The sequence below is a fragment of the Ailuropoda melanoleuca genome, chromosome 1, assembly GCF_002007445.2.
Source record: "Ailuropoda melanoleuca isolate Jingjing chromosome 1, ASM200744v2, whole genome shotgun sequence".
In the NCBI taxonomy this organism is placed as follows: domain Eukaryota; kingdom Metazoa; phylum Chordata; class Mammalia; order Carnivora; family Ursidae; genus Ailuropoda; species Ailuropoda melanoleuca.
The window spans coordinates 61,514,935-61,530,083 of NC_048218.1; the positions used below are offsets into that span (position 1 = coordinate 61,514,935).

Genomic DNA, 15,149 nt, shown 5'->3' on the forward strand with positions numbered 1-15,149 from the left:
ATGATCCTGACCCATGGGTCTGACAGAAGTTGTACAACAGGTAGTGATGAACCTGGTACAAGGAAACAAAGATGAAGTATTATAAAAAATGTCTGATGTTACTTAAGGCATCTTTGAGTACATGGTGGAGGATGGAGCTATGATTAGTAGAAGACTTCGGACATTTCAAAAATACAAACATCACTGCAGACTGAGAGGATGGTCCATAGGGAATGAATCCTAGCTGGAAGAAACTCTGGAGGGAAATGCATAGACTACAGGAAAAGGGGAAGTAATGGGAGGGCAGGACAACTGGCAATCTCCCTTGGGAGCAGGCTATGATGCCTTCACTCCAGGCTCATCTAGGTAATGCTGCTATTTCCAAAAGAGCATCCCCAGTACTTTGTATATATGATGTTGGCAGGGGTGGGGGGCAGGGTTAAGCTTAAACTACAGAGGTGTTATTTTAATTATCTCTGTTCTTGGGAGACTAGTTTTGGCATATAGGCCCAGGCAATGAAGAATATCAGGCATGGAAATGGGAAACTTGATGGCTCTAAATGAACACCCAGAAGTCCAAGGTCATTCTTTTTGCATGGAGCAACATCTTCAGAAATTCCTTAGGAAAAAATGTTTCAAATGGAGACAACTTCAACATGGTTAAAAATAAACTAAAAATCAATTTTGAAAGATCTGTAAGTATTACATTTTAAATTAACTTCCAAAGTCATAGAATCTGTAAAGTCTATGAAAATAAATCTCTATTACCTCTGTTCCACAAAATATTTACTAAGGTTTAAAGATAAACTGAAGCTGACAGTCACACCAAATCCCTAAAAAAATCCTTAACAAAAATTCTTTTTCTTTAAAAGGGAGGAAAAACATTCTTTTCGGGTACTGCAGGCACACAAGATTACCAATTGTATGAGTAACCACTCATTTAGTCATTCTCAAGTATCTACTGAACACTTACTCTGCGCCAGGTATGGTACTGCCTTTTAGAGAAAGTGTACATATATACACATATATACATATATAATGTGTGTATACATATATATGTATACACACGTATACACACACTGAATTATATCATGAAGTTAACTTCATGGAACAAGGGGGAAATACTACCGTAGAATTATGTCCACATTCTCACATATCCTCAACAACGCCCAGCTTCTAAGGTGACTTCTGGGTTGGTCTGCTTGACTCCAGGGTTGATATACCCTTGAAATAGGTAGAACTAAGTCATTGGAAGGAGCCGTGAATTGCTAGATGTATTTAACTTAAAAGAACCTGATGCTAATAGAATATAACATCCTCCAAAATGGAAGATGAGGAGGAGAGAGGGCAGAAAAGAATCAACATTACTGAGAATACGGGAGTGAAAGGAAAGATGTTTTTACATGAACAACTGCTGTCAACAGGGAAAGACTTTAGACAAAGGTGGGTAAGGGGCTCTCTAAATTAGGACATTTGTTAAAATTTCCACTGGTGTGTCTGTCTTGGAAAAAAATTTAAACCTCTTTCCAATTTTTAAAAATATTGGATTAATTGGTGTTTTAAGACTGTCCTAGAAGTGGCCCCCATTCTACTTGAGTTACATTCACAATGTCACACAGTTGTGACACTGGATGAAAAAACAGCATTGAATTTCCAACCCTAAATCCCAATCCACTATCATTCACAGCTGCTGATTTTCACCTAATTCTCTGAAGATTCTTCCAAAGAACTCTACATAGTACAATTTCCTGAACTCAGTGTTTCTGGCATCTCAACTTCTTTACTGGCAACCCCTTTCTAAAATAAAAGGGTGCACCTATTACTATTAGCTTGTTACCTCTCTCAACATCAAAATGTTAAATGAAAGGAAACTAATACGTAGACTTCTTCTAAGAATTTTTTTTATTGAACAGACTTTTTTTTCACATTGGCAAATTTGTATTTTTTTAGTCCTTTTCTATAAACATAAAAATTGTAGTGATATTTGCTAAAATCTGATCTTCCTATAATACATATATGAGGCAGAGTCCCACCATATAGCATCTATGTGGTACCCAGCAATGGTGAAGATGAACTGGTACCACATCGACAGCTGAGTCTATCATTTGTGAAATTAGGAAACAGATTTTATTTCTTTGGTTGACTTCATGTTTTTTTTTAAACCCTCACAAATGTAAACTACTCTTTCTTAGATGGTAAGAAACCAGGTACAGAAGGAATCAATTACCCAAACTTTAATAGAAAGAAAAAAAATCCTTCCACAGTTTAGGTAAATCGGCTTAACTAATAAGTAACTAATTAACTTTCCACTTTTAAGACCAAATTCAGCTCAAATCAGATGGTGTTTTGAACACCACCCAAGAACTGACAACCCCTCTGAAACCAGTTATTCTCAATTATAATTGAAGGAGGATATCAGAGCCTCCAGATGGTCTAAGGGATGTTTTCAAAATGCAAGGGTGAGTTACATGCATGCCAGACAGTCCTTATCAAACAAAGGAGGGGGGTACTTGAAGGGAATGCACTACCAGAAATGCAGCAATCCTACCTCCAACTGCCTAACATATCACTAGTGTGGAGAACATAAATTCAGGATCCCTATTCTAAATGAACTAACGTAAATGAGAATTTCAGTGGGAGTGCCACGATTTCCCCAAACCAGCTAGTCTTTCCAGTCCCTTGTTCTGTAGAACTCATTGCAACTAAAGAATCTTCTGTCCCAGCACATCACCTTGTTTGGCACTAAATCACATGGCTTAAGTATGAGGATCCAAATGAGACTTTTCATTATAAATGCTTCCACTATCAAAGTGAGAAAACACATTTGAAAATGCACCACATACTGTTACTGGGGGGAAAAATCTTTACCCATTGCAGACCTTGAGTCTGACAACAGTTCTAAGCATAACATTTTAGAAGCACTTGGTGATTTAATGTTTAAATTGCTTCCTGAATAGTCCACATTGAAAATACAGTGCATTAAGCTTAATTTCTCTAAAGTTTTCATCCAGTGGCTGTCACCTTTCATGTAGGTCAAACTACAGATTTTTTACTAAAAAGTGAATCCTGCCAAAGCAGTTACATAATACAAGTTAGAGCTAAGAAATCAAAGTTCACAAGAAATTTTTCAGAATGCTAACATTCAGGCTCATAATTCTTTTCATTTTCATTTCATTTTTATGTGATCTTTTCTTTCTTTTTATAGATTCTCTCAGATTCTGGAAAGTTATCTGCTATTTCAAGGAATCACAAGTAGTATTAAAAACACTTCAAATATATCTAACCTATTGGTAGAACTATATAGAAGACAACTTTTCAGTTTCAATTCCCTTTGGAGTTACTCCACATAAAACAGAGATCTCTTGACATCTATTTTCTTTCAAAAATGTAAAAGACTCTCTATTTCTACATTTCGTGCATCAAGCCTTCCTGGTAGCCAACGCTACAGTGGTTACCTACCCCGCATTCTATTTCTTTACCCCTTCATAATGAAGCCACTTCGTTCAGGTTTCCAATCCTCCCCTTCCCTTCATTCTAAATCCTAGGGATGGGCCCTAATTCATTCAAAACAACTTTGCCTTTGACTTCAAGAACTTAATGGCAGTCAGGACATGGAGACTACTAGGCACAAGTAGGCACACAATAGCTGTTCACCCCCCTTCCCCTGCCCATCTTAGGGGAAATCAAATAACAGTGGCCTTCCCATGGCCTCCTGAATAAATCCCAAATTCAGCATTCAAGGCTCTCGACTCTTACTACTTTTTTAGCCCTTTCCCCTTTGCACACATCTCCTGCTCTAGCAGCTAGACACTTGGCCTCTGAAGAATACGCCCCTGCACTTTCCATTTCATATCCTTCGCCCAGGCTGTTCCTTTGCCTAGGAAAGAAAGCCCAAGCACTCCATGTCAGCCAATTCAAATCCTACTCAAAGTCCAGATCAAAAGTAAACTTTTCTATGAAGTCTTCCTTGATATCACCATTAATAAATAGCCCTCATCATATATCCCTCGTATCGTTAATCATTTTGCATGCTTACAGCCTGTTTTAGAACTGCAGACTCCTCGAGGGCTGCAACCTCTTGTGCATCTTTGTCCTCCACCATCCCTCCCCACCAGACACCCAAATTCAGAGTGGTAGCTCAGTAAACATCTGTTGAACAAAGGAACATAACTGTTCGTTTCTGAGGGTGAAAAGTACTTCTACAGAACAGATTATCATGAAGGCTGAATTGTCCTTGGAAGTCTTTGAAAACATTCTAGGATAGCTGAGGAATAGTTCTGCTGAAGGAAAGGAAACAAATCAGATGACCTTGTAAGGCTGTTTCTGCAAATTACATCAACTCTTTAAAAAAGTACTGCCTAATAATTCAAAAACAAACTATACACAAATGCTATTTACAAAGAGCTATTTACAGCATTTATTATAATAGATGACGGTTAAGAACAGATTATTTTTACCAAAATTTTGGCTGCTCTTATAGTAATATTTATACCCTTTTCAGTTATATCCAAGGAATTATGCAAAAAAGTTCATTTACTCTAATTATTTCAGACTTTAAAGAAGTAAGACAGAGAAAAATGCCAACCCCTTCAATCGGGTAACCAGACAAAATTAATTTGGAAGCACAGACTCATGTCACTTAATTATTGTCTACACATCATCACCAAAAATATACCTACTGAACTCTAGGAAAGTTATCTGTAATTTTGATGATTTTCTTCACTGGTATTTATGGAAAAAGTACACGAAATTTTGTATTCCTTTCTCCCCAACTAAATAAATTTGAACAATTTAAGAAATGAAGTTACTTATCAGTTCATTATCAGTTCAAATAAGGCCACAAAACTATGGGAAACATACTGATATCTCCAGAAACAAACAAGGTTAGCCACAATATTCCATAAATCATTGAACCTGCTCTTTAAACAAAATCTTCAGAATAAATCTCAATAAATCTCATCAATTAAATGGGACAGAAAACTTGATTCCAAGGACAGTGCACTCAAAAAAGAAAAAGGCAATGTATAAGATGAAAACCAGAGTTAAACATGATGGCTATTCATACAAAATAAAATGTAAGAAAGATTTAACAGAGAGCAGAAAATGAAATAGTTTTTTAAAAACCATTAAGAAAATTAACCACACGTTTAGTCTTTTTGTTCCAATATTTTTATACTCTATTTCCATAAGCCAATTTAAATGCTTTGGGGAAGAAGCTAGAGTACAAAAAAATATGATGTTTTCGAACATAGTGTATAGTTATTTTTAAAGCAAAGAGCACATTTTCAGTCAAACCTGCATATGCTTGTTAAAGGTTATGGTAAAGCTACAATTTAAAGTTTTCTCAATTTTTTTAAAGGCACCTCCATTTTTCCTGGAGCCGCCGGATAATGGAAACTGATTCTAAATACTGTTTCTCCCTGGACCTAGTAAGTGAGGGAGTGGTTATCTAAAAAGCACAGCGAGGGTCAGAAGCAGGTCCCGGGTCCGCGGAAACCGAGCAGCGGGTGCAGTTGGCTCTCGGATCTGGGACACCTTAGCCGCGCGGGGGGCGGGACGGGGGCGCGGGCGGAACAGCAGCCGTGCGGGTGGGCGCATGAGCCCCCGCCGACAGCAATGAATATGGCCCCTGGCAAAGTTGGGCTCGCAGGACCTGGCACAAGTCTCCCCGAGCCCCCCGGCCCAGCCTGGCCCCACCGGGAGCAGACGGCTCGGGCTACTCACCGTGCAGAGAGAGCAGTAGCAGAGGCGCCAGCGGAGACCCCGGAGAAGTCATCCCGGGGCTGCGGGGAGCGCGCCCGCCGCCCGCCTGGTTCCTCGTCGCGACGGCGGAGACGCGGGCTGGGTTCTCGGCGCCCTTGGGGCAGCCGGGTCCGCCCGGCGGGGCCGGGACCGTGGGACGCGCAGCCGAGGCAAGTGCTGCTCCCGCGCCGCCCCGCTTCGCGGACGCTGAGCTGCGACCAGGAGCGTCCCCGGCTGTCCGGCCTCGTCCCGCAGCGCCGCGGTCACCTCGCGCTGCCCCAGGACCCGACGGCCCGCCGCGCCGCCGGGGGAGCCACTCCCCCCAACTCTCGCCTAGCTAGTCCTGCAGCAGCCCGGCTGGGCTCCGCGCCGCCCACTCGCCCCGCTCGGTCTCCCGGGCAACCGCGGCTCCAGCGCGACGCCTGGCGGCCCACCCGCGGAGCGAGCGCGGCGCGCAGCTGGCGCTGGCACTGCCACGGCCACCTGTGCGCGATGCCGCCCACTCTCCCGCACGCCGCTGTGAGCGCAGCTGGGGACTCGCCGGAGGCCCCCTCCTGGCCTGCGGTCAAGGCCCACCCCTGCCCTGAACCACTCTCCAGACAGGGGTGTCAGCCTGGATCCCCAGAGTCCTCTAGGAAGGACTTTCCACAACCCTCGTTCAGCAAGATTTTTTTCTATTGCCGTTTTCAGATTCCTATTTGTCCATTTCCTTTCTTCTGTAACCTACGTAATCTGGCAAAATTCTGATTCTGGCAAAATCAAGAATTGATGAAGTTTGTTCTATTCCATAGCTTTTTTTTTTCTTTTTTTTCTCCCCACACCCACCCACTACCCTTTTTTCTTTAAAAGAGCGTAAGGGCTGTACCATGCCCCTCATTCCCCGTTTCTATCAAAGACACTACCATCTTCTCTTGCCCTTTTATTAAAACTTCTCTCAACTTCTAATATTTAAAATTAGCCTCTTCAAACGTTATGGCTTTCTTAAACTAATTTCAACTATTTGTTCACTAGCGAGAGGGTGATTTTATTATGGTGATCGTTACTTTGGGTTTTTATTTTTTGTTTCCTGATTGTTTTGGTTGGGTGGAAAGAGAGACCTTCTCTGGCATCTGAAATTATTTTACTTAAATATCTACCTACTTCTCTTCTTATAAAAACTAATCTCCATTAATTTTCCATTGGATCTCTGGTGTCTTAACGGCCCATAGTCACTTTCTGCTTCAGCCTCCAGTGGGAACTTCCTAAAAATTTTGGACGTACCTTCCCCGGGGGAACGTCAAACCATTCTGGTCAATTTCTACAGCAGCATAGAAGGATTCTTGGGGCCACTCAGAAATTTTGAGCCCCCGTGTGGCAGATATAATACTCCCAGGGCAATTCAGAATGAAAACAGTATGCACAGGAGAAAGGTGAATATGTAAAACATCCATACATTGGACAATTGGAAGATATGAAAAATAACAGTATCAAGATGCTAGAATTATGGATGCACCTTTTTTTTGGAAATTGGTGATGTATAATTTTAAGTAAAAAAAAAGAGAACACATTAAGAAATGCCAATCACCTTTAATACCAATATCCTGAAAAGATAATAGTTTGATTATAAATTGAAGATGCTTCAACTTTGCTCACTACTTCCAATTTGTTAGAATCCCTTAGCATATCTCTAATGGCAAAAAAAGAATATGACAGTGTAGATTATTTGACATTAATAACAAAAATTTTAAATTTCAACTGTAATTTCATCACTGGGCTCATTCTCATTCTTTTAAATTCCACAGCAAGGACGAGGTTTTTTTCTCCATCCAATTCAATTCTTTGTTTGTCCTTTACATATTCCCACATTCAAACGCAGTCCCAAATAGGGCATGAGTAATATAAAATAGGGGTTTTTTTAAAGATTTTATTTATTTATTTGACAGAAAGAGAGAGAGATCATGAGCAGGGGGGAGCGGCAGAGGGAAAAGCAGACCCCCTGCTGAGCAACGAGCCCAATACCAGGCTCAAACCCAGGATCCTGGGATCATGACCTGAGCCAGAGGCAGACACTTAACTGACTGAGCCATCCAGGTACCCACTTAAGAGTAATATAAAGAGAAAAGCAAGAAAGCTGTCAAATGGCAGGTGTTACTCAGAACAGGTCTTCATGTCGCTATAACCCCAGGTTTAAATATTGAGATAAAATATTCATTCTTTAATTAAATAAATAACCTAATAATCTAGGATGAAAAGCCCTGATAAAGCAAGTGGCCTGATACATTTCTTAACACATCTGTTCAAGTATTTACTAAGTATCTACATTGTGTAAGACACAGTTAACTTGAGGGTTAAGCATAAAGTGTAAGATATGACCCACCCTTCAAAAAACTTACAGCAGTACATGGAATATATCCTCAAGGTCATGAATTAGAGCAAGTGAGCTCGCTCTCCTGCCTTTATGTCACCATAGTATACTTCTACCTTCTACCAACAGCAGTTGGTGAGTTATTAAAAGCAGTAGCTCTTTTTGTAGAAAAAGAAATGTAGCTTCTGAAGGGAGAGTGGGAATGATCCGATTTCAGGCAGCAGTCCGGTGGCCCAGAGGTGGCCCAGACGCTCAGGGGCAGATGGTAGATGATGGATTCACAGGAAGCAGATTGGGGGTACTGGAAACTCCAAGTGCCATTCACAGAGCATTCCAAAAGGACACTCTCACGGGAGACAGAGAAAAAAAAATGTGCTTTTTAATTTACAGAGATAACACCACTGGCATGTATTTCGAGTAAACTTGTTATTAATAATGATGAGTTGCACCACCTCTTTCGTCCTAATCTGTTTTATGACCACAGTAGGATTTCTTTAAATCTCTTAAGTATTATTCTAAATTCTAAAGCAACAGACAACATCTTACATTTGTATAATACTTTATAAACTTCAAAATGTTTTCACATATATTATCTGCTCTGATCTTCACAGCAATACCCCGGGGCGGGTAAGGCAGTTCTTATTACCCCCTCTTCACATATTAAGACACTGAGTCACAAAAAGATCAAGGGATTGCAAATACCAAGGCAAAACTGAAACCAAGGTCTTCTGACATTCGTGCTATTGTTTCCCACCACACCACAAAGTCTCTTTTATCTCTTTACAGACCAACATCTGAAGAAATTTATATAAACCATAGTATCTTAAAGCTGTCTGTCGGGAACACTGCTGTTGTCACCTCAAATGTATCCCCCCTCCATCCCACCCCTACCATTTCCACCCTACCCCCACATAAGTAGCCCATAAAACTTCGGCCATCTTGATCCCACCCCCACCTCTAAGGTTGCTATGGTTGGTCTATCTGACCAAGGAAGAAATGGAGAGGGGAATGTCTGGGACCAGGAACCCTAGGGTAAAAGGCTGTGAAAGACTGTAGTAATAATCTTAGCTAGAAAACATTGATGACATGAGAATATGGTCAATTTCTAAATATCTAAATATGGATTATCCAAATCCAAATGTAATCCTAAACCAGCTTCTATTCTCAACCCATCAAAATGCTGGATCATCTCTCTACAATCAGTTTACTCCACATTCAAGAATGGAAAATTAATTTTAATATTAGCTTAGGAGAAAAACAATTAAGAAAGAAAAATGGAGGGAATTATAAGCCTTTCCAAAGCCAAATATAAATTATTTTTAATTAGCTACTTTAAATTATTAATAGCACCTATCCCTCTTCATTTATGTATATAATTAAAAGTTAATTGCATTTAAGTTTTTGAAGATGTTTGTCTATGGAATATTTTATAAGAATATCATTCTTAAAGTTAGAAAATACTTTTGGTCCTTGTTTGAGCCAGTAACTCACTCTGTAACTATTTTAATTGAGCTGCTTAGGACCATATATAACCTAGAGCTTGGTCCTTATAAAAGTAAAATTTGAAAGGAATTGTTCCCCTTTCCCCTTTCTGAAGAGGCAATTAAGACTCTAAAGTAACAATAGGGGAGCCAGGCTCTGTCTCATCAGTTAAGTATCAGATTCTTGATTTCAGCTCAGGTCATGATCTTGGGGTCCTGAAATCGAGCCCAGCCTAGGGCTTCCTGCTCAGTGTGGGGTCTGCTTGAGACTCTCTCCCTCTGCACCAGCCACCCCCCCCACTCGTGCATTCTCTCTCTCTCTCAAATAAATAAATAGATAGATAAATAAATAAAATAACAATAAAGGAGTGGAGAAGATAATAATGGAATCATTACAGTAATTAGCAAGCCAATAACTATTTATTCTATGTTAAGATATAAAGAAACCATTTAATATTTTAAAACCTCCTACTCAAATGTTTATAACCTAGATATATTGACAGTTTAGCCTTTCTGATATCTGTTTTGTCAGTTTCTGCCCAGTCCTCTGGTAGAGCAGTGCTAGATAGGTTTTACACAAAGGTAAGCAGCATTTCCGTCCCGGTCACCATAGCCTACTCCCTATCACCACTTTGAATATTGCTGAAGCAAAGTTTCACATCTTCATCCATTTGGGGAAAAGTTGGTTCATTTCCTTGAAATCCTTTTACTATGAACACATTTATTTTCAGGCAAAGTTACTCTCTGAGCAGGGCCCATTAGGACAAAATGCTGCTGAATTCATTCTAACGGCAAATCTAAAATGGTGCCACAATGATCTTTAGGACTTGAAAAAGGAAATAGCACAAGAAGCATTTTATGTTACCTCAATTCTTTGTATTCTCTTTCTTATAATGCAAGGAAAATAATTTTCAAATATTCTTCAAAGTCTCTACCAGTATTCAGTAATCCAAATTAATCTCTTTGAACCTCTCACTAGATTTTATATATTTGGTACTGGCAATGACCTATTTCAGTTGGCTCAAACTCTGAGTCTTCCAAAGAAGTTTTCCATAGAACTTTAATTTAAAGTACGGTTCAACCTTTATTTCTGGCAGCAAAACAGAGTGGAGACCTTAACTTACAAAAGAAATGTGAAATTATATATTTTTAATCTAAAATTAATTGATGAATCCTCAATAAAATAGGGGAAAGTCAAGCCAAAAGCTACATGGAGGAAAGAATTCCTCAACAGTCCATTCTCAACACAGCATCCAGAACGATCCTGTTGAATCAGATCAGATCACTCTTGTGCCTGATGACTTCCTGTCTCACCCACAGTGAAAGGAGAAGTCTTTACTATAAACTGCAGGGCTTGTGTTAGATTTCTGTTGCTGCTATAACAAATCACTGCAAATCTAGTGGTATAAGACAACACAAATTTATTATCTTATAGGTCTGAGGTCAGAAGTCTAAAATGGGTCTCACTGGGCTAAGATTAAGATTGCTGTAGGGCTGTGTTTCTTTCTGGAGAATCCTTTTCCTTACCCTCTCCGGCTTCTAGAATCTACCTGCTTTCCTGGGCTTATGGCCCCCTTCCTGCATCTTCAAAGTCACCAACATTAGGCCATGTCCTTCGCACATTGCTGTCTCTCTGACTCTCTCCCTTGCCTTTTCTTCCACATCTAAGGACTCTTGTGATTACAGTGGGTCCACCTGGATAATCCAGGATAATCTCTTCATCTCCAGGTCAGTTGAAAAGCAACCTTAATGCCATTTGCAACCTTAATTCCCTTTTGCCAAGTAAGGGAACATATTCTCAGGTTCTGGGAATTAGGAAGTGGGTATCTTTGGGGGGGGGCATTTTCAGCTTACCACAAGGCCCAACTTGATCTAGTCCCCCCTTATTTGTCTAATTGCTTCTATTTTCCCCTAATTCACTCAGCTCTCACTACAATGACCTCCTCAATGTTCCTTGAACAAACAGGAGCATGTTTGTCTTGGAACCAATAAAATCATTCTTTCCTAGATTTTGCATAGCTGTCCTTTCACTTCCTGTGGGTCTTTTCTCACATGTCACCTGAAGTGAGGCCTTTGCCAACCATCTTATCTAAAATTTAAAATGAGAGACAGAGAGAAAGAGAGGTCTTAAATAATATCATAATTAAAAAGGAGACATCACTACAGATGCTATAGAGATTAAAAAGATAAGGAGAATATTGAAAAATTTTATGCTGATAAATTTGAAATCTTAGAAGAAAGGGACAAATTCCTAGAGAAATATAACTTAGCAATACTTTCTCAAAAATAAACAGAAAATACGAATAGTTCCAGATAATTAAGGTAATTAAAGCAATAGTTTAAAATCTTCCTACAAATAGAACTACAGATCCAGAGGAATTTATCAGGAAGTTTCACCAAATGTTCAGGAAACAAAAAACTCCAATCTTTTGCAAACTACTTGACAATACAGAAAAAGGAAACTCTCTTCAACTCATTTTGTGATGCTAGCATTATATTGATTACCAAATACTGACAAAGATAATGGGAGAAAGGAAGATAGGCCAATTTTCATCACATAGAGATTTACATCATGCAAATGAATATTAGCAAATCAAATTCAGTGATATATTAAAAAGGGTAATTAATTCATCACACCAATTGGATTTATTTCAGGAATGTAAGATTGGTTTAACATGTGAAAATTAATGTTATTCATTACATTGAATGATTAAGAAAAAGAAATCATATGATCATTTCATTAAGGGCACACTGAAGGCAAAGCTTTGAGATGTGGATGCTACTCTCAGAGAACAGTAAAAACAGTATGAAGAAGCTTGGGGTGGGTGAATACTTTTAATGGTACTACATTGCTTAAAGAAAGAAGATAAGATACTTAAATCCCAAAATTCTGGACTCAAGGCCTGGACTGAAACTTAAGTATTTTCGAAGAATGTGCTAAAAGAATGTTACCTCTTAAAGATGCAGAGTTGATATAGCTATGGCCTAATAATTAGTTTCAGAAATAATGTCTGTATCCTCTTTCTCTACCTCCTTCCTTGCTGTGTCATTTACATATTTATACTTTCAACTAACCTTCTGTTTCTTTCCTCTTCTTGTTTTATATAGGGTGTGATGGTGGTAGGTAATTTTATGGTCAGTCCACAGACTGAGGAATCTCAGGACATAAGAACAACCTAAAAGGAATAGATATCACCACTGCATTTAAATCTGGGAACCATAAATAATAAAAAAACTTTGGGGGTGCCTGGGTAGCTCAGTCAGTTGGGCGTCTGCCTATGGCACAGGTCATGGTCCCGGGGTCCTGGGGTTGAGCCCCATATCAGTCTCCCTGCTCAGTGGGGAATCTGCCTCTCTCTCTCCCTCTGTCCCTGCCCTCCACTTATGCGCTCTCTCTCTCTCAAATAAATAAAGTCTTTAGGAGAATAATAATAATAAGACTTTGGATTTTCTCCTAAGGTAGAAAAAAAATATTGGTAGATGTTGGGCATCTGAAGGAGTAGACTCTGGGGTAGATTGCTAAGTATTTTTTGACTGCTAAGCATCAAGACTCTCAGTGTTCAAGAATTCCCCAGTTTTATTCTCACTGGGAACCAAAGTGTACCTTCTACCGCAGAAGCCAAAAATGCTTTCTGACCTCCTAGTGACTACAGTGTGCTTACATAACAGAAGGTTTAGCAAACTGGAGAGGCTCACCTCTGGACTGTAAATCTTGAGTAGGTATCACAAAAATTCAGGGATAAAAAAGGGATAAGAATAAAGAAGGGATAAAGAAGAATTAGACTGTCCACTGAACAGAGGCAGTTGTGGCTATGATGCCATCCAGCACCTGGTGCCAGCACTGGTTGTCCCTGGACTGTTCCTATGATGTCATTCTGGTGACCTAGCCTGCTTTGATTGCTGCTTGTTTTCTGACCCTTGAGACTTCCCGTCTTTTCTATGAGCTACCCAACATCCTGGACCTTTCCTGCTTTAATTAACCACCATCACTTTCTATCGCTAGCCACCAAGAACATTGTCTTCAGAGTTAAAGTGTTCTGAGGTTCTTTCCTATCTAGAAGGAGGTTAGAGATATTCATGAACTTCTACTTCAAAAAGGGTGAGGTCCTACTTGATTAGAGCCAAGATTATCTTCCTAAAGAGGTAACATCTCGACTAGTAGTCAAAAACTATGAAGAAACAAGCCATGAAAAGAACCAGAAATTATAAAAAGATGGCCTCCAGTCTGGTAACATATCTGATCAGCATGTGGATCAGAGCCAGTGATGCATGTATGTTTCAGATTTGAATTCAGTCCATATTTATGCATACTTGCTATGTGCTGGCGCCATGCTATCTGCTTTAACATACAGAGTCTCATTTAAATCCTGTCAACAACCCCGTGAGATGGATAGTTTTCCCCTCATTTTTCCAGGTGAATAAAACCAAGATTTAGAGAAACTTTAAGCTTTTTGGTCAAAAACATACAGCTTTTAAGTAGTAAAACCCAAATGGTAAAACCCCACCTTTCTGACTGTAAGGGCAGTATTCTTTCCACTATACCCTAATACCTCTATTTGAATGAGCAACCTGATTGACAGTTTGTAACTGGTTCTATTTCTGCTACTTTTTAGCACTAAAGAATTGTTTGTTCAGATTTTAGCCTGTCTTCTGAATCTATTAAGGAACACTCTTCCTTAAAAGGTACTTACACAATTCAGTGGATACCACCACCCCTTAAAAATTAGTATTAAATTTTATAGTTAGTGTGCTTGAAAGATTAAATAATACCTGGATTTTATGTGCTATTAATAATAAAATCAGTAATAACCCATAAAAATTGGAACTCAAATTAAAAACAGTGAGCCATGCTGTGTTTCTATGGAAACACAATGAAGAAAATATTAGATGGCCTAAAAGATATTTAATTTCAATAAATTGGTTCACAGCTTTAATATCATTTTAGAAAATCTGTATATATCTAATCATTATTACCCAAATACACATGTTAATACTATGTATTCCTAAAGGAAGAGTATTAGACCTTTCTTTGTGCAGCATTTCAGATCTTCTCAGCCCCACCTCTTATTCCAGTCTCTGCCTCAGGCTCAGATCAGCTTCTCACAGATACAATCTGACAGTAGCTTGCTTCACTATGGCCTATACCAAGTAGCTCTCCCTACTCAGGACACTGCTGCTTGGGACATGGGCAGGGGTCTGTTGGGACTGATGTGTGTAACCTAGAAGCACAAGGATGTCCACACTTATGGGGCCACTCTTGACCCATGTGGGATGGGAGCCAATGGATAAGCCTACCACCTTGCATTCTCCAAGGGGGGCAGTTCTTAGTCCCTCACGCTCCTCAGAAGGCCCTGGCATGATCAACAGTAACCAAAACACAATGAATACATCCTTGACTGGCTTTTCCTCCCTCTCTTTTTTCATTCCCTCACCAATTAACCCTGCTCCCTGAAATTACTTCCTAATTAAACTAACTCTACATAACCTTAGTCTCAGGATAAACTTTCAGGGGAACCTAGGCTAAGAGACCTACCCTTAGGTAGATTTTATATGCCTGTATATATGCTTCTTACCAAGATTCTATTACGGTTTTTTAATAGCCA

The 15,149-nt window shown here is 39.6% G+C and overlaps 1 protein-coding gene across 2 annotated transcripts in view; it reads right to left on the bottom strand.

The window, feature by feature from the left end:
* The window catches only part of IGSF11 (immunoglobulin superfamily member 11), a 140,466-nt gene extending 134,414 nt beyond the window's left edge, over positions 1–6,052 (bottom strand). For both annotated transcript variants that reach the window (XM_019795316.2, XM_019795315.2), the window contains exon 1: positions 5,704–6,052. In XM_019795316.2, the coding sequence (XP_019650875.1) occupies positions 5,704–5,755 (52 nt within the window). In that variant the 5' untranslated portion in view covers positions 5,756–6,052. The remainder of the gene's footprint in view (positions 1–5,703) is intronic.
* Between the last annotated feature and the right edge of the window lie 9,097 nt (positions 6,053–15,149).